The 18,522-nt window shown below is 46.4% G+C and overlaps 2 protein-coding genes across 4 annotated transcripts in view; both read left to right on the top strand.

Annotated features, from left to right (window-relative positions):
* The window catches only part of col5a3b (collagen, type V, alpha 3b), a 23,860-nt gene extending 13,878 nt beyond the window's left edge, over positions 1-9,982 (top strand). For all 3 annotated transcript variants that reach the window (XM_043253082.1, XM_043253003.1, XM_043252995.1), the window contains exons 27-65: positions 843-896; positions 974-1,081; positions 1,172-1,225; positions 1,314-1,367; positions 1,463-1,507; positions 1,612-1,665; positions 1,818-1,862; positions 1,992-2,045; positions 2,133-2,186; positions 2,278-2,331; positions 2,446-2,553; positions 2,650-2,739; positions 2,858-2,911; positions 3,052-3,159; positions 3,241-3,348; positions 3,584-3,637; positions 3,718-3,771; positions 3,863-3,970; positions 4,093-4,146; positions 4,240-4,293; positions 4,381-4,434; positions 4,518-4,571; positions 4,656-4,763; positions 4,854-4,907; positions 4,979-5,032; positions 5,212-5,265; positions 5,372-5,425; positions 5,554-5,661; positions 6,162-6,215; positions 6,288-6,341; positions 6,424-6,531; positions 6,604-6,657; positions 6,759-6,794; positions 7,352-7,405; positions 7,484-7,754; positions 7,846-7,958; positions 8,075-8,143; positions 8,398-8,631; positions 9,384-9,982. In XM_043253082.1, coding sequence (XP_043109017.1) covers positions 843-896; positions 974-1,081; positions 1,172-1,225; positions 1,314-1,367; positions 1,463-1,507; positions 1,612-1,665; positions 1,818-1,862; positions 1,992-2,045; positions 2,133-2,186; positions 2,278-2,331; positions 2,446-2,553; positions 2,650-2,739; positions 2,858-2,911; positions 3,052-3,159; positions 3,241-3,348; positions 3,584-3,637; positions 3,718-3,771; positions 3,863-3,970; positions 4,093-4,146; positions 4,240-4,293; positions 4,381-4,434; positions 4,518-4,571; positions 4,656-4,763; positions 4,854-4,907; positions 4,979-5,032; positions 5,212-5,265; positions 5,372-5,425; positions 5,554-5,661; positions 6,162-6,215; positions 6,288-6,341; positions 6,424-6,531; positions 6,604-6,657; positions 6,759-6,794; positions 7,352-7,405; positions 7,484-7,754; positions 7,846-7,958; positions 8,075-8,143; positions 8,398-8,631; positions 9,384-9,530 — 3,102 coding nt within the window. In that variant the 3' untranslated portion in view covers positions 9,531-9,982. The remainder of the gene's footprint in view (positions 1-842; positions 897-973; positions 1,082-1,171; positions 1,226-1,313; positions 1,368-1,462; positions 1,508-1,611; positions 1,666-1,817; positions 1,863-1,991; positions 2,046-2,132; positions 2,187-2,277; positions 2,332-2,445; positions 2,554-2,649; positions 2,740-2,857; positions 2,912-3,051; positions 3,160-3,240; positions 3,349-3,583; positions 3,638-3,717; positions 3,772-3,862; positions 3,971-4,092; positions 4,147-4,239; positions 4,294-4,380; positions 4,435-4,517; positions 4,572-4,655; positions 4,764-4,853; positions 4,908-4,978; positions 5,033-5,211; positions 5,266-5,371; positions 5,426-5,553; positions 5,662-6,161; positions 6,216-6,287; positions 6,342-6,423; positions 6,532-6,603; positions 6,658-6,758; positions 6,795-7,351; positions 7,406-7,483; positions 7,755-7,845; positions 7,959-8,074; positions 8,144-8,397; positions 8,632-9,383) is intronic.
* A 1,581-nt stretch (positions 9,983-11,563) lies between these two features.
* Positions 11,564-18,497, top strand: olfm2b (olfactomedin 2b). The gene is made up of 7 exons (XM_043220643.1): positions 11,564-11,818; positions 13,998-14,138; positions 14,234-14,389; positions 15,069-15,288; positions 15,501-15,604; positions 16,442-16,556; positions 16,926-18,497. The coding sequence occupies exons 1-7, from the start codon at positions 11,678-11,680 to the stop codon at positions 17,489-17,491; spliced, it is 1,443 nt and encodes a 480-aa protein (XP_043076578.1). The 5' UTR covers positions 11,564-11,677; the 3' UTR covers positions 17,492-18,497.
* The last annotated feature ends 25 nt before the right edge of the window (positions 18,498-18,522 follow it).

The raw sequence follows: 18,522 nt of genomic DNA, 5'->3' as shown, positions 1-18,522 counted from the left end.
ACATCATCACATCTCCAAGAACCACATGTCCAAATATCACAACTTCCCTCAACTTCAGCACACGTTTTCAGTATTTCATTAGAACATCTCCAACATCACATCATGTTGCTATATTGTAATATTGTCGGTTATTGTATTTCCAGACATCATTAGACATCAAAACATTGACAACATCACATCTCCAACAATTAACACCTGTACAGAGATCATAACCTGCCTAGATTTCAACACATCTTCATGTGTCATATTTCTAGACATTGAGACATCATAACATCTCCTTAATCTTTAAATCTCTAAGAATGATCACATATCAAGATATCATAAGATCATGAGACCTCAGTACATATCACATCTCCAGATGATAACATTAAATAATGAAATATCCTAACATCTTCAGATACTGCATCTCCAGACATCATGAGACAGCGGTCGTCACATGTCTAGATATCATAACATCTTCAGTTATCATATTTCCAGACATCGCCAACACCACTACATCTCCAGTTATCTACTCAGATGTCGACACATCTTTTTTCACATTTCCAAACATTGTGAGATATTACTTCTCATTATAGCTCCAATAATTAACATGTCCAGATATCATAACATGCTCAGACACCATTAGATCTTCAGATATCACATTTCCAGAAATCACTGCACCCTAACATCATTGCATCTGCAGATACCACCACATGTCCAGATAACATAACAGGCCTAGATACCAGCACATCTACTGATATCTCAGATATATCTCAAATATTGTGACATTATCACATCACAGGTCCAGATATCACGCCTCGTGCCTTTTAATCAACTGTCATGTATGTGTGTGTCGTGTTCAGGGAGAAGATGGTTTCCCAGGAGCCAAAGGAGAAATGGGAGCTAAAGGAGACACTGTAATGACTTGCAGACACACATAACAAACACCACAGACACATTAAAACACACGGTTAAGCCCCTCTGTATCTGTCAGGGAGACTCGGGGGCTCTGGGGATGCGCGGCGAGGATGGTCCTGAGGGCCCCAAAGGGCAGAGTGGACCCTTGGGTGAACCTGGATCCGCAGGCATCGCTGGAGAAAAGGTGAAATAATAGAAAATATTTTATCTTATCACACAATCTTTTTGCACACACATTTTCTTTCTTGAATCAATCTTCTCTGTCTCCTCTTAGGGGAAGCTGGGTGTTCCAGGTTTGCCGGGTTACCCAGGCCGACAGGGTCTGAAGGTGAGAGGTGCATGAGCAGATGATGCTGAGATGAATGTTTCAGTTGTGTTGGAGAATAACTGCTGGTCTTGTGGTGTTTTCCTCTCAGGGTGCTGATGGTTTTCCAGGTCCTGTAGGCATTCCAGGAGAAAAGGGGAAGAAGGTCGCTGCTTGATTCCATCACTCTCATAAAAACACTTGAAAGCACATACATAAGTAAATACATGTGCACTGATGTTAGTATAATGTGTTTCCCAGGGTCCGCCGGGTCCTGCAGGGGCCGCTGGTCAGAGGGGACCCAATGTGAGTGTCTCTATCTGCACTGATGATGGTCAGCGTCCCACAGGAGTTACATCCAACATCATTAATGTGCGTGTGTGTGTGTGTGTGTGTGTGTGTGTTGTCAGGGTGCTCGAGGAGGCAGGGGTGCAAGAGGACCCACTGGGAAATCAGGAGACAAGGTCAGAGGTCAAATCAGCACTCACAGAAACAAACAACCAATGAGCTGACGTGTCTGTATTACATCAGCAGTGAAGAAGTCATTCATTACAATAATTAGTCTGTGTTTATATTGTTGAAATAACTGCAAAGAGCCAAATTGTCTATTTTCTAGGGGACTTCAGGACATGACGGCCCTCCAGGGCCCACAGGAGAGAGAGTAAGAGAATATCACACACACATACACCGCAAGATTTTTGTAATCATACATATTTTGTTGCTAATAAGGTCATCAAGTGATTTAATGTTGTGAGTTTTTGTGATTAATGCTAACGTTCATATACTGCAGGGACCACAAGGGCCTCAGGGACGTCTAGGTGAGGTGGGACCCAAGGGACCCAATGTGAGTGACCCTCATCTTCCCTTCATAAAGTAAGACAACACATATCAGTATACTGTAATGTCTTTCTCAACATGCTTCTATGTGCAGGGGCCTGCTGGGAAGGACGGTCTGCCCGGTCATCCAGGCCAGCGGGGGGAGCCGGTGAGTACTGCTGAGTATTGAGTCTGTGTGATGTCATGTTTGTGTAGTGTTTTGATGGTCTGTTGATCACCTGGTGTTTGGTTCCTGACAGGGTTTCCAAGGCAAGACGGGTCCTCCAGGACCAACCGGTGTCGTGGGGCCGCAGGTAAGCGCGTCATTTATTGACCGGGTTGATCCAGTCTCTTTGAAGTTTTAGCTCTTTTTCAGTTTAAGCTAAAGGCCACAGCTGTGGTTCTGACTGGTGGTGATATCGATGCAGGGTAATACAGGAGAAACCGGACCAATGGGGGAGAGAGGCCACCCGGGCACCGCAGGACCTGCTGGAGAGCAAGGTTTACCTGGAGCCGCTGGGAAGGAGGGTGCAAAGGTGGGAAATCTTTGGCATCAATCACAACGCTCTTTCCACTTCTAGCTTCCTTCCTTATATTAACTCTTACTTATACTATGTGTATGTGGTCATCAGGGTGACCCTGGAGGTCCAGGTACTTCAGGAAAGAGTGGTCCAGCAGGTCTGAAGGGTTTCCGTGGAAGTCGTGGAGCACCGGGTGCCATGGTATCTGACAGAATACTGTATCCAGCTGATTTAGGATTGTTGCCTGAGATTCTTTAAGTTGTTAAATGTCCTTCCTGATTGGCCAGTGTTGTCGTCTGACCTGTGTTCTCGTGTGTAGGGGCCAGTTGGATTAAAGGGAGGGGCAGGGCCAATTGGGCCCCCTGGACCTTCTGTACGTTAAAAAGCACATACAGTACATATCATTTCATATTGTTTTATTGTCTTTCTTGAGACAAAATTACAAGTTCTTGACAATGTATGTGAAAATATATTAACATATTATGTCACAAATATCTGTGTTTTTTTCCCCAGGGGCCCACAGGTGAACGGGGCCCCCCTGGACTGGCTGGTGCTATTGGTCAACCTGGTCGACCTGGAACCATCGGTGGCCCTGGACCAATGGGAGAAAAAGGAGAGCCAGTAAGACACGCCCCTACATGAAAAGATGATTAAATGACCAGCGAAGGACCAGTGTGTGTAATTGTGTGTTTGTCTCTTCAGGGAGATAAGGGTCTGATCGGACCCGCAGGACAGGACGGTGACCAGGGGCCCGTGGGATTACCAGGAGCCGCTGGCCCTCCAGGACCCCCAGGAGAGGATGGAGACAAGGTGATGAGGGCAGACATTGATTTGTGAGGATAGTAGTGAAGATGTTTATCAACTATAATAGACTTTTTGTCCTAAACAACGCACAAAAGTCCAAAAGACTCTGGCAACTACCCAGAAAACACTCAGAAACTGCATATCAACTCCCTAGAAACACAGCGGTGCTCACAATTTAATTAAAAAAATGACAAAATCGATGTATTGTTTGAAGTTAAAGGGCTCTGTGTGTGTGTGTTAGGGAGAAACAGGGGCTCCAGGACAGAAAGGCAGCAAAGGAGACAAAGGAGAATCAGTGAGTGACCAAAAAAAAAATCACAAATTACATCACATTTATACATCACAATGTTACCAATGATTGAAATCTGCTCCTAGGGGCCTCCAGGACCAGTTGGCACTCAGGGGCCAGAGGGGCAGCCAGGAGCACCGGTGAGTGTTTGAGGAGAAACAGCACTTTCATGATCTCACTGTGTTTAGAGAGTGTGTGCTAGAGTGTGTGTGTGTGTGTGTGTGGTGTCAGGGTGTGGACGGTGAGCCTGGCCCTCCAGGACAGCAGGGCATGTATGGCCAGAAGGGAGACGAGGGCCTCAGAGGATTTAAGGGCTCCAGGGGCCCCATAGGACTACAGGTACCTGATCATTAACCATCTCTCCTCTATATCACGGAGATATCATGAGCTGCACATATCAGTGGGATAGAGGCCTGTTATATAACATAGATACATGTGTGTGTGTGTGTGTGTGTCTGTAGGGGATGCCTGGTCCTCCTGGAGAGAAAGGAGAGAGCGGGAACTCTGGTCTACTGGTGAGCTCATCCATTCATCTGTCATTCATGATCATGTTTATTGCTCCCTGTGTAAATTAAATGTGTGTGGTGTGTGTTTGTGTGTGTTTTCAGGGTCCTCCTGGTCAGTTTGGTCCTAGAGGAGCTCAGGGGCCCTCTGGTGGACAGGTAAATAGACCCTGCCTCACCATTTCCTAATCTAGTCCTAAACTTTTTAAATTATTAAACATTTTCTAAAACATATTTGTGTTTCAGGGTCCTCCTGGCCGTCCTGGAGTACGCGGTCAGCCTGGTGGAGTCGGTGAGAAGGTAAATCATCCAGATGTTCCTGCTGAAGATCACATGACCTGGTGAAACACACACATCATGTTATATGTGATTATGATTGACAGGGTGAAGATGGAGAGTCTGGTGATCCTGGAGCTGTTGGTGTTTCTGGCAGTGCAGTGAGTCCATCTCTCTTTCTCTGACCATCCTGTGTTCTTACTTTACTACAACAACAACACTTGACGCTCCGTGTGTGTGTTCAGGGCGAGAAAGGTGAGCAGGGTGAGAAAGGAGACACGGGACCACCTGGAGCTGCAGGTTCACCGGGAGCCAGAGGAGCATCTGGGGAAGATGGCGCGAAGGGGAACGCGGTTAGTATGTGTGTGTGTGTGTGTGTGTGTGTGTGTTTATTATTATCTAGAGTGGTAGCTGATATATTTTCTGTCTATTTCGCTCTATAGGGTCCTATAGGTTTTCCTGGAGATATGGGAGCTCCTGGAGAGCCAGGTGTAAATGTGAGTATCTTCACTAATGTTAGTTTGTTTAGTGATGTGCTGATGGTGAACGATCTTGTCTGGTCTCTCAGGGAATCGATGGGAGTCTTGGATCTAAAGGAGATCATGGAGATCCAGGGAAATCGGTGGGTCTCTCTATGTTTATGTCATTGATGTAAGCTCATGTTCTTCTGTATGGGGCTCCTGATGGCTCCAAGTCTGTGTAGGACAGTGATAGTGTTATGGCATGAGTAGAGGCAGGTTTTTTTTAGTAATCAGTGTTGTGATGGTCTCTCATCATGTTTCTCATTACTCTGGTGATTAGGGCCCTCCAGGACCCTCTGGAGAACCAGGACCACCTGGAAGACCGGGACGCAGGGTGAGTGTGTGTTTGTGAGGAATCAGGTTAAATACCACATAATTCATACTTCTTGGTGTACATGTGGAGCTCTTATCTGCTTGTGTCTCTCTGGGTTTGTGTTTAGGGTCACTTGGGTCCTCCTGGAAAAGAGGGGCGACCGGGGCTGAAGGGAGACAAGGTGAGTCTTCATTTATTTCATGCTGGATAAGTTCTGTGTGACTTCAGTGCAGCATCATAGGATGTCCTGGATTGCTAATCGTCAGTTGTCCTTCTAATTCATTACGCTGCCACTGGGTCTGTGTTCAGGGAGCTCCAGGATATGAAGGCATCATGGGAAAAACAGGGCCGGTGGGCGGTCAGGGGAACCCGGGCAAAGCGGGACCTCAGGGGCTTCCAGGAATCCCTGGACCAGCGGTGAGCTCCGTTCTTCTTATTAAGGACGTTTTTTCTCTGCTCAAGCCCATGGAAATTTACAGTTTTTTCCAAATGCGTGTTGCTCATTCTCTTCATTCTCTTCAGTCTCTTCTAAGGTCTCTGTGATCATGGGTCTCAGAAACGGGGCACGGGTTACTTTTGATTCTGTTATGCCTCCTAAACCTTTGAGAGCAGTGTTTGAAACAGCTTCACAACGCAGGATACATTTCTGTGCTGCAAACATTAAACAATAATGAAAGCACTGGGATAAGGTTTTATTGTCTGGATACTCTTTTCTAAAAACATACACAATATGTCTGGCATATAACAAATACCATTTCTAATATTAAATTGTGAACTATGAGGATGTATACATTAAGAAGGAATTCTCACCCAGCGTGTGAGGTTCTGCAAACCACCTTCCAGTCACCAATGCCTGCTTTCTTCTGGTCCGTTCTGTGATCCTGTGAATGTTGTTTTAATAAATCTCTCTTCTGTAGGGAGAGCAAGGGCTGAATGGACCCCCAGGTCAAACGGGGCCCCCGGGGCCAATGGTAAGTCTCAGAAACACTGCGCTGATCTTTAATATGACGTTGAACTGATGTTCTCCTCACACGTGTGTGCAGGGTCCTGCTGGTCTGGCCGGACTGAAGGGAGACCCGGGCAAGAAGGGAGAGAAGGTACATCTCACACACACACACACACACACACACACACACACTGCTCATGATTTCATTCCATCTGTGTTTGTGTGTGTGTCAGGGTCATGGTGGTCTGATCGGTTTGATTGGGCCGCCGGGTGAGTTCGGAGAGAAAGGTGATCGAGGACTGCCGGGAAACCAGGGGTCACAGGGAGCCAAAGGAGATGAGGTAAACACACACACACACACACACACACACACTCACATAAAGAAGCTGATTTAACACTGTCTCTGCTGACAGGGTCCAGTCGGACCTCCAGGACTCAGTGGACCGCCGGGATTACCAGGACTGTCTGTGAGTCATGGCACACTTTAATCTTCACAAACATCATGTCTTGGTCTTCTGTATGTGTTTGGGCTTGTTCTGCTCTCACAGCTTCTATCACTGTGTTTCAGGGATCCATGGGACAGAAAGGGTCTAAAGGAAACCAGGTGAAACACACACTGGTTTTATGTTCTGCTGACAATTCAACTTGAGATGAGTTAGGACCTGTATATGCATTTAGATGATAATTTTATCCACAGTGACTTGTGAGGAACATGACTCAAATAATCATAGTGAACATAACTGGATTTTATAGAGATGAGATGTACAGGTTAAGTGCCTGAAGATGTCTTCAACTGTTTAAAAGAAACTCATTTCACGGCAGAGGAGCATGTGAAGGGCCTGCAAATAAAAACGATTTCAAACAGAAGCTGCATTATTTCACTTCAGAATACTACATCTAACAACCTGTAGATAAAATAACAGACTATTTATTGATAATTGTTGGACATTACTTTCCTTTATCAGTAAGATTTGGGGCAAGCTGTCGGCCATGCTGGCAAATAATAATGACCGCTCGATGTCAATTTCATATAATAATCATTTTAATAGCACGGCGTGGTAAAGATAGCTGTGTCTAAAGTGAAAGTAAACCTGCATCCATCGGTCTGAGCTCATCAACACCAGATACTCAATAACTCGTCAATGATGTGGTTTATTTAAGGGCCCTATTGGACCCAGAGGAGATCCAGGTGCCGCTGGACCCCCTGGACTTCCGGTGAGTCTCCAGTCAACTCAATATTAGATGAGCAGCATCAAGTGAACGAGTGATGGAGCTGCGGATCTCCTTGTCCAGGGTCTTCCTGCAGTGGGCATGGCGGCTCCTCCGGCTCTGGATGGCCGAGGGAAGCGGAGGAGACATTTGGACGTGGACGGAGCAGCGATGGAGGCTGGACAGATGCAGGACGAGGAGGCCCCGGGCGAGGAGAAGGACATGGAGGAGGTGTTTGCGTCTCTGTCCTCCATGAGGACAGACGTGGAGGGCCTCCGCACTCCCCTGGGCACCTACCACAGTCCTGCCCGCACCTGCAAAGAGCTGTGGATGTGTCACCCCGAGTATCCCGACGGTACACAGTTGCTGCAGAGAACGCTGCTCTGTTAGTCTAGACCTCTGCAGGTGATCTGAATCTCTTCTCTCTGTGTGACCCTCCACCGCAGGGGTTTACTGGATTGATCCCAACCAGGGATGCCACAGAGATGCGTTTAAAGTGTTCTGCAACTTTACAGCCGAAGGTGAAACGTGTCTCCAGCCGCACAGCAGCGTACAGGCGGTGAGAAATCACACAAATTAATTTTTTCGCTTATTGAGGTCACAACCACAACCAAGCTGACCATTTATATATGCCATGTGTGTTTAGAAATGTGTTTGTGCTGTTACTCTGCACAGGTCAAAATGGCTTCGTGGAGCAGAGAGAAACCAGGAACCTGGTTCAGCCAGTTTAAGAAGGGCTCACAGGTGTGTGTGTGTGTGTGTCATTATTTTTGGCTACGACATGATGGTTATAAGTATTATTGTATGTGTTTGTTGTATTTATGCTTATTTGTGACTACCTACCTGCCAAGGGCCTGCGCATGAAAATTAGCCATTGGGTAAATTCGGTACATGCATTGAATGGAAGCATTTATGTTAACATTTTTTAGTAATAATAGTAATAATAATAATAACTCCTCTGTGCTCTCATTCACACTCAGTCTGTCTGTGTTGTGTAGTTCTCTTATGTGGATGTGGATGGAAACCCCGTTCACATCGTGCAGCTGGGCTTCCTGAAGCTCTTGAGTGCCACGGCTCGTCAGAGCTTCACATACGTGTGTCAGAACTCGGCTGGATGGTTCGACAGCACCTCCTTCAGCTACAGACACGCGCTGCGCTTCAGGGGCAGCAACGGAGAGGAGCTGACGCAGCAGAACGCACATTACATCCAGCCCACGCTCGACGGATGTCAGGTACACACTCACCTCACTCCATACCTTCAGTTCACACCAACGAATCACTGAATCCTGGATCAGTTCACACCAACGAATCACTGAATCCTGGATCAATTCACACCAACGACTGAGAATCCTGGACCAGTTTACAGGAACAGCTCTGTGAATCTTGAATCGGTTTGCATGAGTGACTCAGTCAATCCTGGAGCAGTTAACTGTGAATCATGTTTTCCACTCCACTTTTAGACTATTCTCTCGTAATCAGATCAACCAATCAATTCAACCTATCTGACGAAGACTTCCAAAAGTACACAAATAGCTGATTCTAAGTCATCAAGTTCTTAGAACGTTCCGGTTAAACCCATTCCAAGAGTTCTCACAGAATTCATGCAAAGTAATCAATGACATACATCCAAGTAAACGAGTCGGAGTCAGTTCACAGGAACGACTGTCAGTCCTGGATCAGTTCAGATGAGTGAGTTGTGAATCAATTTACTTAAATAATTCAATGATTCCTAAATCAGATCACATGAACGATTCTGGACCAGTTCAGATGAGTGATACAGTAAATCCTGGACCAGTTCACCGGAAGGACTCTGTGAATCACGCATCAGTTCAAACAAACCTGCAAATCCTGAATCAGTACACAAATATTTTAATGACTCATTAATGTCCCTAAATCGTTTCGTGTGAACCATTCAGTGCATGCTGAATCAGTTCAAATAAATGAATGCTGAATGTCTCCTGTGTGTGTGTGTGTGTGTGTGCAGTTGCGCTCGGGGCAGGACCGCACCGTTCTGGAGGTGGACTCTCCGCAGTCGGACGCTCTGCCGCTGCTGGACGTGGCCGTGATGGATTTCGGGAGCGCGAAACAGAAGTTTGGCTTCAGCGTGGGGAAGGTTTGCTTCAACGGCTAGTCAAGAACAGACTCTGAAAGTGTATATATTTATACATCGGTCCTTCAGCTGCTTGCGTTTGTCTGAGAACAGGAAGTGGTGCCTGAAGGGCGGTCACGTGACGCGGTGACACACATCCAGACGCTCTTGTGCTCAGATCAGATCAGACCTCACAGAGATTCAGTTATTTTGTATTATTGTTTAAGAGATGTCAATGTATTTTTGTATTTGTTTGTATAATTGTTTCGTAATCTTGGTGCTAAAATGAGGCTGTATTTAACTTGTTTACATGATGTAATGAGCTCTATGTCAGTCTGGCAGTGCATTCTGGGAGAAGACCATCCAGCGGGTCGGGAGTCAAACAGGATGGGATTGTTTGTAGTGTTTATATGGATGGAGGTTCTCTGACTGTGGTTTTGATAAATACTGGTCGAGAGGAGATTTATAAATAAAACTATTACTTATTAAAACCAGCCGGTTCAGGACGCCTGATTTTACTGATTCACACAAACAGAGAGAGATTCATCTGTTAAATAGAGACTATTGTCACACATTCACTTTAAAACTCTCATTATTCCCAGTGATTTTCAGATGATCACTATTCAGATTATTTTATTTAATTTTTTTTATATATTTAAATACATTATACATGTAAAATTTACATTTGTATAATTTTGGTTTAATTTATTTACAGTAAATGTATTATTTATAAATATTTACTTATCCCTTTTTTTTGCATTACTGGAATGTACACACCTTATAGGAGTTCTCTGAGTACTCTCTCTTCTCTCTCTCTCTCTCTCTCTCTCTCTCTCTCTCTCTCTCTCTCTCTCTCTCTCTCTCTCTCTGTCTCTCTCTCTCTCTCTCTCTCTCTCTCTCTCTCTCTCTCTCTCTCTCTCTCTCTCTCTCTCTCTCTCTCTCTCTCTCTCTCTCTCTCTCTCTCTCTCTCTCTCTCTCTCTCTCTCTCTCTCTCTCTCTCTCTCTCTCTCTCTCTCTCTCTCTCTCTCTCTCTCTCTCTCTCTCTCTCTCTCTCTCTCTCTCTCTCTCTCTCTCTCTCTCTCTCTCTCTCTCTCTCTCTCTCTCTCTCTCTCTCTCTCTCTCTCTCTCTCTCTCTCTCTCTCTCTCTCTCTCTCTCTCTCTCTCTCTCTCTCTCTCTCTCTCTCTCTCTCTCTCTCTCTCTCTCTCTCTCTCTCTCTCTCTCTCTCTCTCTCTCTCTCTCTCTCTCTCTCTCTCTCTCTCTCTCTCTCTCTCTCTCTCTCTCTCTCTCTCTCTCTCTCTCTCTCTCTCTCTCTCTCTCTCTCTCTCTCTCTCTCTCTCTCTCTCTCTCTCTCTCTCTCTCTCTCTCTCTCTCTCTCTCTCTCTCTCTCTCTCTCTCTCTCTCTCTCTCTCTCTCTCTCTCTCTCTCTCTCTCTCTCTCTCTCTCTCTCTCTCTCTCTCTGTCTCTCTCTCTCTCTCTCTCTCTCTCTCTCTCTCTCTCTCTCTCTCTCTCTCTCTCTCTCTCTCTCTCTCTCTCTCTCTCTCTCTCTCTCTCTCTCTCTCTCTCTCTCTCTCTCTCTCTCTCTCTCTCTCTCTCTCTCTCTCTCTCTCTCTCTCTCTCTCTCTCTCTCTCTCTCTCTCTCTCTCTCTCTCTCTCTCTCTCTCTCTCTCTCTCTCTCTCTCTCTCTCTCTCTCTCTCTCTCTCTCTCTCTCTCTCTCTCTCTCTCTCTCTCTCTCTCTCTCTCTCTCTCTCTCTCTCTCTCTCTCTCTCTCTCTCTCTCTCTCTCTCTCTCTCTCTCTCTCTCTCTCTCTCTCTCTCTCTCTCTCTCTCTCTCTCTCTCTCTCTCTCTCTCTCTCTCTCTCTCTCTCTCTCTCTCTCTCTCTCTCTCTCTCTCTCTCTCTCTCTCTCTCTCTCTCTCTCTCTCTCTCTCTCTCTCTCTCTCTCTCTCTCTCTCTCTCTCTCTCTCTCTCTCTCTCTCTCTCTCTCTCTCTCTCTCTCTCTCTCTCTCTCTCTCTCTCTCTCTCTCTCTCTCTCTGTCTCTCTCTCTCTCTGTCTCTCTCTCTCTCTCTCTCTGTCTCTCTCTGTAGGTTTAGTATCGTGAGATGTTCGGTCGGTCAGGACGTTTGGACTCATCTCTCTCAGACTGGTTAGAGTTTTTCAAACTTAGTTCTTTGGCGTCAGGACCGAGGTCATGAGCGTTCCTCTGCTGAAGGTTGGTGCGGTTCTCAGCACAATGATCATGGTCAGTAACTGGATGTCTCAGACGCTGCCGGGGCTGGTGGGACTCGATCCGCACATCGCTCGGCCTGGGACCTCCGAGAAGATCATCAGCGTATGTACCTGCATTACTCTGTGTGTCTGTTTGTGCTTTCGATCGTGTGTTTGTGTCAGTCTCTATGCTCGAGGTGTAATTCTGAACCGGGAACAAACAAACTCACTGACACACACACACACACACACACATACACACACACACAAACAAACACACACACACATACACACACACACACATGCACACACACACACACACAAACACACTCCCACATACACAGTGTGGCACTTCCTCAGAGAACTGGAGATCTGCCACTTGTGGCCAGCTAGGACCTGGCATCGCCACGGCAACCTCACGGCGCCAGCCAGCCAATCAGAGTCACGCTCTACTCCAGCCAGCCAATCAGAGTTAACGGTGAGATATACTAAACAGAAATAGTGAGTGTTTTCAGACAGGTTTCCCTGAACATTGGTCGGTCCAACGGTCCAAACTCCCATGATTGGTGGAGTCAGATTTTGGGCTGATTGATCTCAGATTGGTGTGGAGAAAGCATTGCTTTTCAGGAATTAAACATCTGAACTGTAAACTCACTCTCCACACACACACACACACACACACACACACACACACACACACACACAGTCAGCAGCACTGATTCAGTCTGTGATCGGCTTTTACACTGAAGGGTAAACACACTGGCTCTCCTTAACTGTACAGCATCACGTGTGTGTGTGTGTGTGTGTGTGTGTGTGTGTGTGTCTGTGTGTGTGGGTGTGTGTGTGTGTGTGTGTGTCTGTGGGATGTCGGCTCTCTCTGTGTGTGAGGGTGTTTGTGTTTCATACACTGCTGTGACACACACATGGAGACTCACTGTAACCGGATCAGAACAGATGGAAACGGCTCGTCTAATTAAAGTGCCCAGCAGTGTGTGTGTGTGTGTGTGTGTGTTTGAGTGAGTGTGTGTGTGTGTGTGTGTGTGTGTTTGAGATGAGTGTGTGTGTGTGTGTGTGTGTGTGTGTGTGTGTGTTGAGTTTGAGGCAGTGTGTGTGTGTGTGTGTGTGTGTGTGTGTGTGTGTGTTTGAGACGAGTGAGACGAGTGTGTGTGTGTGTGTGTGTGTGTGTGTGTGTGTGTGTGTGTGTTTGAGACAGTGTGTGTGTGTGTGTGTGTGTGTGTTTGAGACGAGTGTGTGTGTGTGTGTGTGTGTGTGTGTGTGTGTGTGTGTGTGTGTTTGAGACGAGTGTGTGTGTGGGTGTGTGTGTGTGTGTTTGAGACAGTGTGTGTGTGTGTGTGTGTTTGTGTTTGAGTGTGTGTGTGTGTGTGTGTGTGTGTGTGTTTGAGACGAGAGTGTGTGTGTGTGTGTGTGTGTGTGTTTGTACAGTGTGTGTGAGTGTGTGTGTGTGTGTGTGTCAGAATTAAGTGTGTGTGTGTGTGTGTGTCATTGAGACGAGTGTGTGTGTGTGTGTGTGTGTGTTTGTGTGTGTGTCCAGTTGAGGTGTGTTGTGTGTGTGTGTGTGTGAATAGAATTGTGTGTGTGTGTGTGTGTGTGTTTGAAAGTGTGTGTGTGTGTGTGTGTCTTGAAATAGTGTGTGTGTGTGTGTGTGTGAGACGAGTGTAGTTGAGTGTGTGTGTATTTTATGTGTGTGTGTGTGTGTGTGTGTTTGAGACGAGTGTGTGTGTGGGTGTGTACACAAGTGGTTTTATTTTATCTCAGAATTAAAGGAAACATATTTCATTGAACCAACTACTGTCCATGGTTATTATTGCTAAAACTAAATGAATAAAATTACCATTAACCATCTAAACTAAGCATTAACTCTGGAAATACAATTATTTTATATTAGTCATTTTTTATAAACATGTAAAATGCTTTTTATTTTTAGTTTAACTAGAATGACTAAAACTAGAAGAACAAACAAAACACACTTAAATCTAATGGGGGGACTGATTATTATGTGTGTGTGTATGTGTGTGTGTGTGTGTGTGTGTGTGTGTGTGTATCTGTGTGTTTGTGTGTGTGTGTGTGTGTGTGTGTGTGTATTTGTTTGTGTGTGTGTGTGTGTGTGTGTGTGTGTGTGTGTGTGTGTGTGTGTGTGTGTGTGTGTGTATCTGTGTGTGTGTGTGTGTGTGTATATGTGTGTGTGTGTGTGTGTGTGTGTGTGTGTGTGTGTATATATCTGTGTGATTATGTGTGTGTGTGTATATCTGTGTGTGTGTGTGTGTTCGGTGTGTGCTCAGCAGGTGTCGTACCCCGGTGAGGACGAGGGCTGGCAGGTGTACGGCTCTGTTCAGGGGAAGTGTGTGTGCTCCATCATGACTCCGGCTCACAGCGTCTGTGGAGGAGACCCTCGACACGCTCGTCTGCAGCAGATCTCTGATCAGGTGAGGGTCACGGAGCTGCAGAGCATCACACACACTCACACACCTCACCATCATCCGTGTGTGTGTGTGTGTGTGTGTGTGTGTGTGTGTGACAGCTGCTGAACGTCTCTCAGCACATGGAGATCCTGAGCCAGCGGACCACTGAAGATCTGCAGCAGCTGAGAGACTCTGAGACACTGCTGGAGACACTGGAGAGAAGACTGAACACAGCCCATCAGGAACCTCACGGTCTGACCAGCAAGAGCCTGCAGGTAACACACACACACACACACACAGACACACACACACACACACACACACACACACACACACACACACACACACACACACACACACACACACACACACACACACACACACACACACACACACACACACACACACACACACACACACACACACACACACACACACACACACACACACACACACACACACACAGACACACACACACACACACACACACACAGACTCACACACACACACACACACACCACACAAAATTATTATTTATTATAATTAACTTAGTTTTTTTTACAAAAACAATAACAACAACAAATAATAAAGTGGAAAATGTATATTTTCTATCCTTATTCTGCTCCTTGTTTTTAAGGAATGGTCACAGTAATGTTTGGGTCCTGCACAGAAAACACTATCAGCGCTCATCACTACTGCATGTGTGTTTTAACATGATCAAAAATGTGGTTATTTTATATGGTTACACACTGAAATCATTTACTTACATGTTGTGCAGCAGCTGCGGTCAGATCTGACTCTCCATGACGCTGTCAAAGTGAACGTTATTTCTTTGATGATGAGGACATTTTAAGTTATGAAGCTTGCAGGATGTATCAGGCATAGGAAGACCTCTTCTGTTCCTCAAGTCATGACCCGTTCAATGTTTACAGTGTGGATATGTTTGTGTGTCAGGAGCTGCGCGGGAGCGTGTCTCAGTGTCGTCCTCTGAGGGCCCTAGTGGGGCGTCTGCGGGTGGATGTGGGGCAGCTGGAGGCTCTCAGGGAGGAGCTGCAGAGGCTGAACGACTCTCTGTCCGTCCTGCAGGAGCGCTTCTCTCTCCTTCAGTATCAGCAGCTGCAGCAGCGACAGTCTGTCCTTCAGCGGCACCTGCACTCCTGCTCCAGTCAGCTGGGTACAGACTCATCACAGCAGCAGCCTCATTATCATCAACTTCATCAGCAGTGTCAGAACCAGCATCATCATGTTTGTCGTCAGCAGCATCAGTATCATCATCAGTAGTGTTGTTGTCACAACATCAGCATCTTCATAATTATTGTCATCACTAGCAGCAGCTTCCTCCTCCTCCTCCTCCTCTCCTGCTCACGCTGCTCTTTCTGTTGTCAGGCTGCGGCCGGCTGACGGGTATCAGTGCTCCTCTCACGGTCAGATCCTCAGGATCACGCTTCGGGTCATGGATGATGGACAGTGTGATCGATAGCACAGACAACGTGTATGTAGGAGAGACACACACACACACACACACACACACACACACACACACACACACACACACACACACACACACACACACACACACACACACACACAGAGACACACACACACACACACACACAGAGACACACACACACACACACACAGAGACACACACACAGAGACACACGCTTAATAATACTGAGAAACGTTGCCTGGGAAATGTGGTTCATATTTTTCAGTTAAAGTTCATCCCAAGTGAGAAGAATTATTTTAAGTTCAAACGTATTTGTTTTACTTAATGATAAAAGTCTTGATCTGTGGGGGTGTGTGTGTGTGTGTGTGTGTGTGTGTCTCTGTGTGTGTGTGTGTGTCTGTGTGTGTGTGTGTGTGTGTCTGTGTGTGTGTGTGTGTGTGTGTGTGTGTGTGTGTGTGTGTGTGTGTGTGTGTGTGTGTGTGTGTGTGTGTGTGTGTGTGTGTGTGTCTGTGTGTGTGTGTGTGTGTGTGTGTGTGTGTGTGTGTGTGTGTGTGTGTGTGTGTGTGTGTGTGTGTGTGTGTGTGTCTCTGTGTGTGTGTGTGTCTCTGTGTGTGTGTGTGTGTGTGTGTGTGTGTGTGTGTGTGTGTGTGTGTGTGTGTGTGTGTGTGTGTGTGTGTGTGTGTGTGTGTGTGTGTGTGTGTGTGTGTGTGTGTGTGTCTGTGTGTGTGTGTGTGTGTGTGTGTCTCTGTGTGTGTGTGTGTGTGTGTGTGTGTGTGTCTCTGTGTGTGTGTGTGTGTGTGTGTGTGTGTCTCTGTGTGTGTCTCTGTGTGTGTGTGTGTGTGTGTGTGTGTGTGTGAGTCTGTGTGTGTGTGTGTAGGTGTGGGTGATGGATGGTTATTTTAAAGGCAGACGTCTGGTGGAGTATCAGTCTCTCGGTGACTTTGCTACTGGACAGAACTTCATCGTCCATCATCTTCCTCACCCGTGGGCAGGTGTGAATACTTCAGACGGTTCACAGAGATCCACTAACAGTGTAGTTCAGGATAATAACACTAATCAGAAATGAGAGACGTGAACTCAGGATTACAAGAATTACAAATAGAAAGTTAGGAATTCCAAGTTATATATAACCCAGAATTATGAGCAAGACCTGGGGGATAAGATCAGGATTAGAAGAAATGAGTTAGAATTTTAAGGTTTAAAGTGAAAAAGTGAGCACGTGATCTCAGAGTTAGGTTAGGAGTGTGAGATTTAACAGAGAATTGAGAACTGAGGGATGTGATCTTCATAATCATGACGTAAGCTCCGAGATGCAGCAGGAATTGTCTCTGATTCTGATCTCCTGAAGCTGTGTGTCTCAGGGACGGGTCAGGTGGTGTATAACGGCTCTCTGTACTACAACAAGCACCTGAGTAACGTTGTGGTGCGCTACGAGCTGGCGTCCGGCGGGGTCCTGCAGCAGCGGCCGCTCGCCCAGGCCGGCTTCAACAACACCTTCCCGTACTCGCGGGGCGGCTCGTCCGACATCGACCTGATGGCCGACGAGACGGGGCTGTGGGCCGTGTACTCCAGCATCGGCCGCGGCGGGAACCTGCTGCTGAGCCGCCTGCACCCGGCCTCGCTGGACGTGCTGCGCTCCTGGGACACGGGCTTCCCCAAGCGCAGCGCCGGAGAGGCCTTCCTCGTCTGCGGCTCGCTCTACGTCACCAACTCTCACCTGGCCGGGGCCAAAGTGCACTTCGCCTTCCACACGGCCTCGGCCTCGTACGAGTACACCGACATCTCCTTCCACAACCAGTACTCGCACATCTCCATGCTGGACTACAACCCTCGGCTGCGGGCGCTCTACACCTGGAACAACGGCCACCAGGTGCTGTACGACCTCACGCTGCTGCACTTCATCCGCACGCGCCGCGACACGCGCTGACCCCCGCTGACCCCCGCTGACCCCCGCATGACCCCGCACGCCCGCCACGCTTTACAGCACTTCAGCCGTAAAAAAAACGGAAATTGCACGAATTTGGAGGAAAGCGGGAATCCCAAAATGTAAGGAAAACGTCTGAATGGTGAGATTCTGAATCCTAAACCGTTACGAATATGAATTAAAGTGGGACTTGAACTCAGAATGAAGATCAGAACGCATCTGAACTTTTACTTTCCTCTTATTTGTCTCTGCTGGAAAGAAATGAATGTGTAAAAATGCTTCTTCGGGTCTTGCTCTGTGAAACCTCACCAATAAAAGGAAACTTTTTAATAGCGTATTTGTACAGAAATTTGGGGAATTGTTACGGTGCATGCCATGTTATTTAAAAGAAACTGACCAAATGTAAAGCAAGAATACATCAGTCTGAAGCTTGTTTCCTCTCAGTCTTCTTTGACTTTGGGCTGATGGTCATCGCTTGCTGTGTTTCGAGGTGGCGCTGATGACTTCTCTCCTGTTTTTCACACACACTGGTTCTCAGCACAACAATATTTGAAGGTTGCATTCATTTTTCATGCGGTTTATGATTAACTATTAAATGTGCGCTCATAATGTTTACCATAGAGATTGTTTTAAAACCAGAATTGAGGATGAAAATATCTGTGTCCCTTTACACACTATCCACCCTATCTGCCCTAAATAGTGCTGAACATGACTACTATCACAGAGTTTAGGATGGACAGTATGCACACAAAGGAAACCATTTTGCAACACTGACCTTAAAATATATGTTGAAACTCTTTCTAACTTGAGATCACAAAACAATACGAATTTAAAAGCTTTTTAGTTTTATGTAACTGCCCTAATATATGGAGCTTTTAATGTTTCTTGTTTTATATTTTTCGTGATTACTGTTGTTCTGTTTTGTATGCTTGGTGCAACGTTGCATTATGTTTTTTCGTATGTTCTTGTACGATGAAAGTGAATAAAAGGAAAAGAGCATGCTCATGAAGACGCAGGCTAAGACTTCTGTATAG

This window comes from Puntigrus tetrazona, chromosome 1, assembly GCF_018831695.1.
Source record: "Puntigrus tetrazona isolate hp1 chromosome 1, ASM1883169v1, whole genome shotgun sequence".
NCBI lineage: Eukaryota > Metazoa > Chordata > Actinopteri > Cypriniformes > Cyprinidae > Puntigrus > Puntigrus tetrazona.
This window is presented reverse-complemented; position numbering and strand designations above follow the sequence as displayed.

What these genes read in the sequence shown, in the direction of transcription:
- olfm2b (XM_043220643.1), top strand. Translation starts at nt 11,678, where the DNA reads ATGAGCGTTCCTCTGCTGAAGGTTGGTGCGGTTCTCAGCACAATGATC. An exon ending in CTCCTGCTCCAGTCAGCTGG is followed by an intron (nt 15,289 to 15,500) that starts GTACAGACTCAT and finishes TTCTGTTGTCAG; the next exon opens with GCTGCGGCCGGCTGACGGGT. An exon ending in TCTTCCTCACCCGTGGGCAG is followed by an intron (nt 16,557 to 16,925) that starts GTGTGAATACTT and finishes TGTGTGTCTCAG; the next exon opens with GGACGGGTCAGGTGGTGTAT.